Source organism: Syngnathus acus, chromosome 8 (genome assembly GCF_901709675.1).
Source record: "Syngnathus acus chromosome 8, fSynAcu1.2, whole genome shotgun sequence".
Classification (NCBI taxonomy): Eukaryota; Metazoa; Chordata; class Actinopteri; order Syngnathiformes; family Syngnathidae; genus Syngnathus; species Syngnathus acus.
Window position 1 is genome coordinate 9,899,418 of NC_051093.1, and position 12,571 is coordinate 9,911,988.

The 12,571-nt window shown below is 46.8% G+C and overlaps 2 protein-coding genes across 9 annotated transcripts; one reads left to right on the forward strand and one right to left on the reverse strand.

Annotated features, from left to right (window-relative positions):
* Positions 1-2,006: 2,006 nt before the first annotated feature.
* Positions 2,007-9,652, reverse strand: rfx1a (regulatory factor X, 1a (influences HLA class II expression)). 7 transcript variants are annotated; one of them, XM_037255846.1, is made up of 18 exons: positions 9,487-9,652; positions 7,283-7,658; positions 7,051-7,163; positions 6,894-6,989; positions 5,986-6,083; positions 5,513-5,912; positions 4,551-4,726; positions 4,347-4,466; positions 4,142-4,275; positions 3,953-4,071; positions 3,714-3,820; positions 3,449-3,600; positions 3,261-3,358; positions 3,038-3,187; positions 2,724-2,932; positions 2,502-2,655; positions 2,390-2,435; positions 2,007-2,323 (listed from the first exon to the last, which is right to left on the reverse strand). In XM_037255846.1, the coding sequence occupies exons 2-18, from the start codon at positions 7,635-7,637 to the stop codon at positions 2,163-2,165; spliced, it is 2,688 nt and encodes an 895-aa protein (XP_037111741.1). In that variant the 5' UTR covers positions 7,638-7,658; positions 9,487-9,652; the 3' UTR covers positions 2,007-2,162. The 7 variants fall into 7 exon arrangements, with proteins under 7 accessions (XP_037111741.1, XP_037111739.1, XP_037111738.1 ...); XM_037255844.1 differs by having other exon boundaries at positions 4,551-4,732; XM_037255843.1 differs by having other exon boundaries at positions 5,462-5,912.
* Positions 8,906-12,323, forward strand: LOC119125517 (relaxin-3-like). 2 transcript variants are annotated; one of them, XM_037256104.1, is made up of 3 exons: positions 8,906-9,365; positions 11,310-11,475; positions 11,589-12,323. In XM_037256104.1, exons 1-3 carry the CDS (start codon positions 9,321-9,323, stop codon positions 11,861-11,863), a joined length of 486 nt encoding a protein of 161 aa, XP_037111999.1. In that variant the 5' UTR covers positions 8,906-9,320; the 3' UTR covers positions 11,864-12,323. The 2 variants fall into 2 exon arrangements, with proteins under 2 accessions (XP_037111999.1, XP_037112000.1); XM_037256105.1 differs by having other exon boundaries at positions 11,592-12,323.
* Positions 12,324-12,571: the final 248 nt, after the last annotated feature.

A 12,571-nucleotide genomic window follows, 5' to 3' on the forward strand; every position in this document is an offset into this window, starting at 1 on the left:
ACTGTATAGTCATTGTTGACACTGCAGTGTTTCTCCCAAACTAATAATGATAATAATAGTAATATTGTTATTATGACCAAGCTCTCAAAAAGTTGGAATTGTTGTGCTTAATCTAAACATTGAGAAAAAAAAAACATTTAAACATGAATTCACATGAAATGGATTGCACCAGAATGTTAAATGAATAGTGTGCCTCAAAAATGAAAAGAAATCATCCATAAAGACTAAGTGCATACATTTCTCAAATGATGACACTCATCGACTTTAAAGTTGCAATGACAGAACTTTTACTTTTGTGTTCATTTGTGGTTTCTGATGCAGTGCATTGGTCTATGCTGCAGAAAAAAGTACCCCCAGGAAGTCTCAGCTGCAAGTCTGGCACGCAGATTTGAGTAAATACTGCTGAAATGTATTTGAACTTACTTCAAATTCAGAATGCATTCGCAAAGGTGAATTTCTGAGAAAACAAGAGAAGGAATGCAATTTTAAAAAGTCTTTAATTCATATATTTAAAATTAAACATCTGAATTGCATTCTACCACCTCCAAAGGCACAGTCATACTTAAAGTAGACCAAATCCATAAAACACTGAACAGCTTTAGTTTACTGACTTTGTATTATTATTATTATTATTATAAGAAACAATGCACTTTAAAAAAGACTTAACATTTTACTCAACAATGACTTTTTTTCACCCAAAGAATGGCGTGATATGTAATCAGCCGGCATATCGATTTGGACTCCCTAAAAATAATAGACGTGCTGGTTTGAGGCTTCAAACAGCCCTTAAAAACAAGTCGGCCTACATTGCGGTGACTAAAAAGTCAGAGCGACTCCAACAGTGGCATATCATAATGAACCGATCGTGACTGACAGTGTTTACGAAGATGGGTTTGCGAAGCAAAACAAAGCCATTGGCGGGAATGCATCAATGCGGTGGAGGACAGAGCAGACTGGCCGTCACAACGCCCTCGGAAACCGCAGGCAGGGGTGGGTGTCAAAATGTGACATCTGCACCTCACAATTTAAAACACAATGGAAAAACATCTAGAGAATTGCGTTCGACCATGTATGGTAAGACAATATGTGCAAAGAGGCTCGGTCTTAGCCTGCGTGTGGATAAGTCTTCAGATATGACTCGCGACAGACAGAAGGTAGAAACAAAAATTCACACGAGGGTTGTCTACAATGTGTGACATCACAGCACCTTACACTGCACAACAGGTTCACTTAGTGACAATAAAACTCCAAAAATGGAACATGAATAGCGGGATACATCACTGTTCTTACTCAGGCACAGGAAAATCATTTCAAACCAGGATGGAACAAAAACCGATTGGCACAGACAGAAATAAAAACACCATGAAATGAGAGGAGAACATTTCCCAGCGGCACATCATGTTTTCAAATAAAACTGGAATGAAGCACTTGAAAGAAACATATGACACACACTGGAGATTTTTGCAGCAACACCAGAGTCCTTCCCCCAAAGCTGTGCCTTTGTCTGTACAGCAGCTGTGACAGGCACAAATGTCTCTTTACAGGCAGTAGAGGAAGTGAACAAATTGCCTGCAGGTGAAAACCGTGTCGTGATTCACAAGAACACAATCAGACACTTGATCTCATTGTTCACTCAAACACACTGAGAGCGCACTGGACTGTTTCTGTCGCACACGTAAGCGAAACACCCTCATAATCCCCACAAATGAGACTTTCCTGTAAAAAAAAAAAAATAGAAAGAAATGGCAGACATTAAGAGCTCAAGGTCCAGTTTTACACACTGCTTGACCTCAAGTTACCTTTGCAGATACACACAGCACAGTGGGTTCAACGATTCTTCCATGAGCAGTGACATTTGGAGCTAAAACGGTCACTCGTTTCACCAACAGGAGACAGCCAATGTTCCGTCGATGCGGTGACAGGGGAAAAATGTCCTCGTAAAAATCTACACAAGTGAAGGTCAAATGCACACTGCATCTTTTTTGTATCGCGGGATTTGTTTCTTCTGTGTGTGTGTGTGTGTGTGTGTGTGTGTGCGCGCGTGCGTGCATTAACCAGCGAGAGACAAAGTAAGCAGGACAGACGGTAGCAAAACTGTTCACAACATTTACAATAGCTGCTGTATCTACACGTGTCTTCTTTTTGTTCTTCTTTGACGTTGATTAGTTTTCAGGCGGTCCTGTGGTGAAGAGAACCCTCTGGTCCGTTCTGGCCAGCTTGGCGGGGGGCTCCAGAGATTCGTCACCCAACACCACGGCGTCGGAGGGCAAGGACAGCTCCTGACTTTCCTCATCGCTTTCCTCCTCCTCTTCCTCTTCTTCTTCTGAAGCACGAGAGAAAAAAAAGTTTCATGTTTGACATGTTCGCTGCCGTATATGAGCGCCATTACCTTTCTCGCCATCCAGCATGTTTAGACCTCGTCCTAAACTGGCAAACTAAGCAGAAGATGAAAGTTAGGATGTACTAAATACGATGCTGATTATTTGTGTGCGGATGCTTACCTCTCCCATGACGGCGATCGGGGTCTCGCCTTTAGCCTGGGCTACTCGATGCTCTATCAGGTAGTACATGTACTCGTCATACAAAAGGCGAATCAGGTGAAAGGAGCCAAAACTGGCAGCGCTCCGCAGGGTGAGGTCCCGAATCACCATGGAACTGGAGAACAGGTGAGATGGATGAATTCAGCCCCCATGCAAATACTGTGTGCTGGTGGGCGGGCGCACCTGTAAAAGGACCACTTGAGCAGGAACAGCTTGGCCGCCTTAGGGAAGGCAGCGCTGTGTTGGTGAGGTTTTAACACCTGGGAAACCACGCCATCCAGCCAGGCAGCCCACTGCTCCAAGGAATTCTGCTGCTGGAGGGTCAACTTAAAGTCCTGCTCCAGTCGTTGCACGACGCGGTCTTCGCAGCGGCACACCCACGAAGCCTGCTCCTGCACGGGATGAAGAAGGCGAGCAGCCGTCGGTACGGGCTTTGGCCCGGTGCCACGCGCGCGCGCTGCGCTGGCCGGCCGGCGGCATTAAGAAAGCACGCCGACCTGAACGTTGGCAAAGTCGACACGGTTGAGGTCGGAGAGCATTTGGTTGATCTGAGCCGTGTTTTGGAGGACGGCGCGAGCCGCCTGGGCCAGGTGATTCAGACTGGTGTAGCGACGCAGGGTCTGGGCAAACGCATTGGCTGACGTTACCTGGCACCACAAGGAAAGTGACGTTAGCGATGCTGTCATAAGAAGCCACTTTTCAATTTGAGCAGTCACGTACCTTGATGCGGACCATCTCCTCGGGAATGTTCATCATGGCGTTGGTCAGCCAGCTTTCCAGGCTTTTGGCAAAGTTCCGGATGGCTTGAGTTAAGGCACCTGAGGGCAGAAGGCAAATGTGAAAGGTAAAGACGACAGACAACCAGATGTTCTTAAAAGTGTGAGATTCCTTCTTTTGACATTTCTTACTGGGAATTGGCCTGAGGACATCAGGGATGAGGATCTCCACCAGGCCTTGATAGAGGCTGTTGTCACAGTCCCGGCTCCAGCGCAGCACCGGGTCATACTTGCACAGCAGCACCAGGCAGGACTTGGGCAGACGTTTTTCCGATTCATCGTGACTGGGAACACACGGACGGAGCTTTCCTTCATACATTTCTATTTCTCCATTTGTTGGAGAGAAAGCATTTTGTGAAAAACGGGCATCATTTTAGGAGAAATGTGAACCACTCACACAGCCAGTGTGCCATCTCCAGCTTGACTCTGACTGAACCTCCAGAAGCTTTTCCAAAGGGTCTCCACTAGGGTAAATTGAAGATTGACCATCACGTCCAGTATGGCCTGAAGAGAAAGAGAAGAAACAACAACAATCAGAGCGCATCTTGGCTCAGATTTGATCATGTCTTGACCACAAAGTTATGAAATCATTTCATGTGTTGGGACCAGCTAAGCCGATTGGTCTGACTTCATTACCTCACAGTGTTCTCTGTAGAGCAGCTGAAAGCTCTTTATGTGATCCAGTTCAATACCCTCGGGCAGGGACTTCCCCTGGAGGTCGATATCTGGGAACTCGGGAAGTGTTCTGCTTGCGTCTGACCAAAGGAAAACTCAATTAGAGAAAACGACGGATGGTAGGCTGATTTGCCAAAGAAAATAACCAACCAAGGAACTGCTGGTACTGCTGAACCTGAGTGCTGATGTCCACCTGTCCAGAAGCCTGCTGCTGAAGTTGCTGCTGTCCAACTCCTGAAGCTGTCCCATTGGTCATTCCCTCCACTTTATGCACAGGCTTCAACCTGATTGGACCAGAACAAAGCGAGACAATACAGGCACAATCATAATGACCCAAACAAAACAATGTGGGTACCTCTGCTTTTGAGAGAAGGGCTGCTGCCTCATAGCCAGATGCTGCTGATCTTCCATGAGGCGGAGAAGAGAAGAGCCTGCCTTGATTCTTAGACCATAGTAGTGGTATTTAGAATTGCCCCTGTCCAGAAAAAGAAAAAGTCACAAATCCAATCTGTACTGGAAAGTAGAAAGCTCTTTACGCAGTCGTCCCGTCCCGTCTTACCGCGTGCCGAGGCGTCGTGTCCGTAGTCCCATGAAAACAGATCGGATGAGTTTCCCGAAAGAGGCGGCGTTAACCGGCTCGAGCTTCTGCTCCTGGCAATGCAGCAGATAGTGGCAGTAGAGGGTCGAACGTGGCAGACTGACTCCTTCGGCAGTTTCGTAGTTGTCCAGCAACCACTGTACCTGACCGGCAGGCAGGCAGGCAGGCAGGCAGGCGGGCGGGCGGGGGGGGAAACAAATGCAGGAGGCTGATGCAATGAGCAAAGCCATCAGAACATCAACAAACACTAGTCACAAAAAAGTCGGGTGGATTTTGATCCAAAAGATCATTCTGAAGTGGCCCAACATCCCTTGCTTTTAGTGAGTAGCGCACACACACGCTTTTCCAATATTCCGATTTGATATACAGACAGAAAACACTTTAAGTTTGGAAATGAAAACACAAATACTTTGGTGTGCGTGCGTGCGTGCGTGCGTGCGTGCCGTGGCTTACAACATCGGTATGCAATGAATTCATGACCTGAAATACTGATGGAATGTCTGCCAGACAAAAGTTGCTCACCGTTATTAAATGGAATTCTGTATGATTGGGAATGGCAAATATAGTTGAGGGGCATTTCAGGCAAATTAAAGGCGCCCCTCCCGCTAGCACATGCACTGCAATGGTGTGAAAGCAATGAGGTCATGATTTGGCTTTCTTCAAAATGGAAATCACAGTCAAAAATATGGTTCCGCTTCAAGAGCCTCAAACGGGTTGAACAACAGAAGATTGTTGGGCACCGGGTGCTATTCCAATTCTCTTGCGCTCGTGCGTGGCATTTTTAATTGTGCTTTCCACTTGCCCACGTCGGTCGGGTGGTGCGGATGAAAACAGAATGAAAAGAAATTCCTTGGCTCGGAGCCTCCGCATACCTTCTTGTCTGCCGACGGCACGCTACTCTCCTCGCCCTCCGTTATACTCACAGTGGCCGGGGAGGCGCGGGCGGTGTGGGAGTAGCTCTGACTGTTGCCGGCTGAGCCGCCGCTGCTGCTGCTGCTGCTGCCGCTGCCGCTGCTGCCGCCCAACATGTAACCGCCCTGGATCACATAACTTCCAGCGGCGCCGCCATTAGCGCCTGTCCCATCCCCTGACCCGTTGGCGGTACCGCCGGCGGTTACCACCGTGGTCCCGCCCCCTGTCGCACCGCCGGGCTGAGCCACAAACATGGACACGGCTCCTGTCGTGCCGGTGGTCACGGAGACGGTGAGAGGCGTACCGGGGGTGGAGGCCTGAGAGCCCGGGGTGGGCTGACCTTCGTAATACTGGCCGGCGGCGCTCGGAGCGTACAGGGCCGTGTCGGTGTAAGGGAAGGTGCCGGAACGACTGGATGGGAGAGTCAAATGAATGTCAGCCCCGCGACGAGAGAAACTGGGAAAGGTTTGGAAGTGATTCTAACATAGTGCTGGTGGTGTAGTTGGCGTCTCCTCCTTCCACATACTGCACCTGGTTGGTGTAGACATGTTGCACCTGTACTGGCGCGAGCTGCTGTTGAACCTACACAAACACAAATGAACAAACAGTTCAAGATGAATAAAAGTCCCGAGCAACTACTAATCGGCAAATATCCGCCTGATGGGCTTTTTTTAAAAACGCACGACAACATGTAATTCATATCCTAAGGGACCAAAACCCAATAGTGCTATCTCGCTGGTGTCTCTGACGACCTACTTGGTATCAGCAGCAGGCAGCTGGTGAGCCAGAAGAATGGCTGCTTACTGTGAATGTTGTCCACTGGGATCTAGATGACTTTGCCAGAGTGCAGTGGGCTGGCTCTGAGGCCTATACGCTGACTGTCCTACACTGCATGATGCCTTTCTTCTGTCGAATCTGCTCTCTGACTAATGTTGTCGCTCCACCGCTAGAAAGGAGCTACATGGCGCCACCACCGCGTGGATGATGTCTTGATAAGTCGCAATACAAACTAGCCCCTCGCTGTCACAGCTGATTTGCTGTCACAGCTCAGTGGCCTAGTGGTAGAGTGTCCGCCCTGAGACTGGAAGGTTGTGGGTTCAAACCCCGGCCGAGTCATACCAAAGACTATAAAAATGGGACCCATTGCCTCCCTGCTTGGCACTCAGCATTAAGGGTTGGAATTGGGGGGTTAGATCACCAAATGATTCCCGAGCGCGGCACCGCTGCTGCTCACTGCTCCCCTCTCCCCCAGGGGATGGATTAAGATCACACGGGGATGGGTTAAATGCAGAGGACAAATTTCACCACACCCAGATGTGTGTGTGACGATCATTGGGACTTTAACTTTAACTTTTTTTTTTAATTGTCAATCATATTTAGGTCTGACCTTACCTCAGGGCTGATATGCACTGGTTGCAGACTGGCGACATTGAGCTGTGTGCCGGGCTCAGTCTTGGCTATCTGCGAGGTGGCCTGGACCACCGACCTCTGCGCAAACAAAGATATGAGGAGCTTGCGAGAGACAACACGCAAAAAGTCTTTTGTTTACCTGCTGGGCTGTTTGGACCTGCTGAACGACCTGCGTGGGAACTCCGGTCTGCACCGCAGCTGGAGGGGAGCTGGAGTCGGAGACGCTGTCGCTCGAGTGAAGGGAGCCCTCTGCTAGACGAATGACAATTTTTGCATTGTTTTTTTGAGGGCGCTCGCTGATTCCCAAGACTCTAAGAATCTCGGCCTATGCTGAACACAGACAGACGGAGCTAAAGGTCGGGACGCATTACCTGTCACTGTAACAACAATGTACTGAGGAGCACTTTGGCCATTTCCAGACGGCGTGGGGGAGCCTTGGATTTCCGCTGTTACGTAATGCGTCTGCGCCGGCTGGGTCGGAGCCGGGGCCTGGGTTTGACTGCCGCCACTGGGCTTCTGAGTCCCGCTGGAAGCGGCTTGATCGGTGGCTGCGGTCTGGGCTGTTGGGGTGACAACGGTGGGGGTGACCACAGTGGTCTGAATCTCAGCCAGGAACTGGGGCGCGGTTGCCGAGGCGGAGTTGGCATCGGGAGGTCCAGATGTGACAACGGTCCCTTGTGGCGGGGCTGTTGGCTGGATCTCGCCGACATAGCCCGTGGTGGCCATTATACTGGCTGGGTGATCACCCTGGAAGCAGGAAAAGGAAAATTCCATGATCTTCGGGCCGCTGGGGGTTCAATTCTGCATGAACAAGTATGCTCAACACAGACAGCATAACGCCTCTTTTCCTTTTAGTAGCATAAAAAAAAAATCAATCATTACGTCAGATAGTCTAGAATGCAATTTGTCAAATACAAAAGGGAACACAGGCAATGGGAGGGAGCTATTATGATATTACCTTTCCACATCAAGACCCTTAAAATCAGGCATTTGACGTAAAAGTGGCAGGCAGTTGGAGGAGTTTTCCTATTTGTTCCCTGGATGAAATGATGATTGTGAAATACTGCTTGCCAGTTAATGATACTGCTAATGTGGAAGCCACAAGTGAGATGCAGCATTAGTGTCTTATTCCCTGTAATGTGATCACACAGCCTCTTGACTGTGGTACAAGGTAGCAAAATAAATATGATACGTTGCTCGGGTATAGGAAACAAACAAATTCAAACATTTTGAGACAGGATAGGAGCTTTGCTTAAGAAAATGGATGCGTAAAGTGAGTCGAGATCATGGTTATTTCACTGGAAATGTACTTTTTGTGACATTTTTGTTTGGAGGTGTGCCATGATATATTCTTTAATCTCAAGTATGTTCCTCCTTGGCTCAATTAAGAGTTAGAAAACACGGACACGAGTGACTCGGCCCAAAAGTGGTTTGAAATTCCAAAACAGGCCACTGTTTGATCATCGATTTGTATCGAGAACGACAAGGAAAACGACAGCATTCCTTCCATCAAAAGTGGTTTGAAAGTCCAAAACAGGCCACTGTTTGATCATCGATTTGTATCGAGAACGACAAGGAAAACGACAGCATTCCTTCCATCAAAAGTGGTTTGAAAGTCCAAAACAGGCCACTGTTTGATCATCGATTTGCATTGAGAACGACAAGGAAAACGACAGCATTCCTTCCATCAAAAGTGGTTTGAAAGTCCAAAACAGGCCACTGTTTGATCATCGATTTGCATTGAGAACGACAAGGAAAACGACAGCATTCCTTCCATCAAAAGTGGTTTGAAAGTCCAAAACAGGCCACTGTTTGATCATCGATTTGTATTGAGAACGACAAGGAAAACGACAGCATTCCTTCCATCAAATGTTTGACTGAAAAGAAAAATGAGCCCATGTATTTTGTATTCTAACGAAGAATACGTGACACCCACGCAGACGCTCCCCTCTTGCCACGCCTCTTCAATCGTCAATGTCCGCCACATGCCCAAGCTGGCTACCTCTCTCGATTATTACGAGTATCTAAACCAAAGGCAGCACGATCCTTTCCCTACTTCAACACTATCGCATTTATTGTTCGCACGTTCTTCGAATCCTAAATCGGCATTTCTTTGTGTATCTGACGCTTTTGTGTTGCGACGCTGTTGAATCCGCGTTGTGGGAAAAGGGCGAATATAACGAGGAAGTCGATCTAGAACGCCGTGGGGGCATAAAACAACTGGAGCCAGGTGTGGCGTGACTCTACTGACGCCTCGAATTCCCCCAACAGTGCACCCGAGCGCCTCAACAACCGCCATTTTGTAACTGTTACCTTTCGCTTTTGACATCGCCATAACAACGGCCCGCAGCATCCGTGGCTGCGTCGTCACTGCAGGCAGACTGACAAGTCAAAGACGAGTGGGCGCAAATGGCCACACTCCGGGAAGCCACGCGATACATAATCGCCATTACGGTTAGTTTGCAGAGTAATATTAGAATCCAGCTGCCTGACAGAAACAAGGGTTAAAAAAAAAAAAAAAAGAAGCTCGCTGCATAATGGACGCAAAATATTCCATGTGTGCCACGGGCTTCACCTGTGATTCCACGTGTGTATTTCCCGGCGTTAAAAGCTCTTCTTTTAAATTTAGAGCCGATTCAGTCGTTGTTGTTGTTGATTCTCGTTGCCGGGTTCTTGTCGCCAGGGCTACCGTGGCTATGGCGCTTCGTCCTCACCAGGGCAACTGTTGCTACCCACCCCGCTCCCGTTCCCGTTCCTCCCCCCTGCGTGCCCTCTGATTGGCCGGCTACGAGCAAATGTTCTTAAAGTGACAGTAAGAAGACCTTGTTCCGACAAAGCCCAACACGCCCAGTTTTCTGACCGTCCCCAGCAGATGCAAGTGATGAAAATGCTTGTCAAATATATTGAGCTTCATTGCATATTATTCATCTTTTTTCAAAATATTCTTGGAGCAAAAAATAAACAAACCAAAAAGAAGACCCTTTGACTGCCATGACTGGATAAATAGTCTTGGAATGACAGCAAGAAAACCAATATGTTTAGCATATTTGATCATTTACATGAACCTATCGCTTAAAATGTGAAACTTATCACATTAAAACTTTGGAACATGAAACTTATTACGTTAAAGCATGAGATTTAGACAAATGATATTTGGCAACTTCAGTTGTTACACCCAATATGACTTGTCCATAGGTGTGAGTGGTTATTTGTGTCATGCAATTGATTGGCAGCCAGTCCAGAATGGGCCCTGCCTCATCTGGGTTCGACCTCAGCTAACCTGCCACCCCAGCGATGACAAGCAGTATAGAAAATGGATGGGTGCAAGAACACCTGCGGATTTAGTTGATTATAATAATGCACAGATATGAAGGCATTAACTGCAGGTGACATTTATGAGTTTTTTCAAATGAATGTCATTATTAAAATGCCATTTGCTTGCCATTGTCATATTAATTACAAATTCATCACACTTTTGTAATTTTCCAAATGAATGACCTTTGACTAGTGGCTCCACAGATAAAATGTGTTTCACTTTTGTGTGACTCATAACTAGAGTTGCATGTTATCGGACTTTGAAAATGTCACCAGTAATGGCTCTGTTCTCTCTGCCCACCTTTGTGTTCAACCAATGGCAGGATTATCAAAAAGACAGGGTGGTAATGTGGACGTCGTACAAATTGGTATTGGTGGTTTAACGTGGCAGGATAATACCATACAAAGGCAATTGTGATTTTGGTTTAATGTACTTTATTATTATCGTGACGTTGGTGAACGTACACCTTTAACAGTGATATTTATTTGTGGTTACGTAAGTATTGTATTAACATCTGAAGAATTTTGAATCTGAATTTTAATAACTAAACCCCAAAAGGATCTAGATTCAAGTATTAAGTGAGAGGGGCATATACACTCACCTCCCACAATATGAGGTCACAGTATCATGAAATTCAACACAAGAGCACTTTATGAATGTGAAATTATATGAATTCAAAACATGAATATTTGAGTTATTATGCTGTTAAAATCATTTGACTTTTCTACGTGACCATTGTGATTCTTTCAATATACCGACAATTCAGGATGAGAGCTCGCTTTACACTATTAACTCGGGGGACAATAAAAGTTCCACAAATGACAACAAAAGTGACTAAAGCACTTCAGGTGCCTCTGACCTTTGGTCCGCTTTTTATTCTTCATAAAGGTCTCGGACTGTATCTCCATTTCCAATCTGTCAGGGGATCCTGCATGCGCAATATGCATGTCCCCCTTACTTCAGAGAGCTTTATAAAGCCCGCTTGGGTCAGTGGCATAGTCAAAGCCGTTGCAGACAGGGACACAGGAACCTAATTGCGGCACAACAGAAGTAATTGGCCCTCTCTGCTTTGATTCCCTTAGGGTACTATGTGGAAAGTTGTGCTTCTGGCGCTATGTCTGCTTGCAAATGAAGCTCAGCCTATGGACCATCCAATTTACGGCGTCAAGCTCTGTGGTCGGGAGTTCATCCGATCAGTCATCTTCACTTGTGGCGGCTCACGATGGAGACGCTCGCTCAGAACCGCAGGTGAGACAGTATCCTTGTCTATTATGGAAAGGAATTTTGTCATTTCCAATTGTAGTGACATGGATGGCACTTGTAGAATTCCTTCCAAACTCATCTTTTGCTCTTTACTGCAGCAGAAGACCTAGTCGACTCCCATCAAGAGTCTTCGGAGGAATTGAGTCACAATCCTGTGATGGAGACTATACTCCACAGAAACAGAGATCTTGCTTTCACATCAAATGAAAACCAAGACGGAATCTTCAGCCGGCCAACTCGTTCTTTTATCACCGAAGAGATTCTTGAAGCCCTGAGGAAGGCGGATCGCAAGGGCCGGGAAGTGGTTTTGGGTCTTTCCAATGCGTGCTGCAAGTGGGGCTGCAGCAAGAGTGAAATCAGTTCCCTTTGCTGATTTGCAGAATTGCATACACTTATTTTGTTGTATATTATTGAAATTAAACACACACCTACATGTATGTATGCACTCATTTTTTCCTCATGAACGTTTGGTTATGTTGTTGTTGGAGCCAATTTAGTTACCTTAGATTAAATTCTTACTTTTGTTTAAGATTCGCTGGCCTTGGGCCATGGACCGTTATTTGACAAAGCATTTGGTCACCTGATCAGTCACCTGATCAGGGAAATAAATAGGCTGCTCCCACTTGGTAGTTAGTCTCAGTTAGACAAGGAAGGAAGACAGTAGTGACATAGTTTTTTACCGCTAAAAAGCCCGCTTCAAGCTACTTCAAGTTTGCCCCAGGCTTGTAGCTCTTGGAATTTAGGAACCAAACTTTAGTTTACTTCTTTGAACCCTTTATGTTGAAACCTTAGTTGATTTACAAACAATTTGGATTTGTACCTGTGTGCCACCTGTTTGCCTGCCATTCCCTCTCCCCCCTATCCTTGCTTGGCCTACCACCTTTTGCCTGCCTGCCATTGCCTCTCTCCCTCGGCCTGCCTGCCTGCCATCGCCTCTCTACCTCGGCCTGCATGCCTGCTTACCTCCATTTGGACATTCTACCTCCACCTTCAAAAGGGTATGAGCAACAGCTGTACACAGTGTTTAAGATAAGCGTGTGACAAGAACTATACAACATCTAACCTTTGAAACTGACACTCA

Bases quoted from the DNA above. Each gene is read 5' to 3' on its own strand.
- rfx1a (XM_037255840.1), bottom strand. From the start codon at position 7,637: ATGGCCACCACGGGCTATGTCGGCGAGATCCAGCCAACAGCCCCGCCA. The intron at 6,990-7,050 runs GTAAACAAAAGA...TTGTTTGCGCAG, and splicing joins AGGTCCAAACAGCCCAGCAG to AGGTCGGTGGTCCAGGCCAC. The intron at 4,072-4,141 runs GTTGGTTATTTT...TCCTTTGGTCAG, and splicing joins GCAGTACCAGCAGTTCCTTG to ACGCAAGCAGAACACTTCCC.
- LOC119125517 (XM_037256104.1), top strand. From the start codon at position 9,321: ATGGCCACACTCCGGGAAGCCACGCGATACATAATCGCCATTACG. The intron at 9,366-11,309 runs GTTAGTTTGCAG...TGATTCCCTTAG, and splicing joins GATACATAATCGCCATTACG to GGTACTATGTGGAAAGTTGT. The intron at 11,476-11,588 runs GTGAGACAGTAT...TCTTTACTGCAG, and splicing joins ACGCTCGCTCAGAACCGCAG to CAGAAGACCTAGTCGACTCC.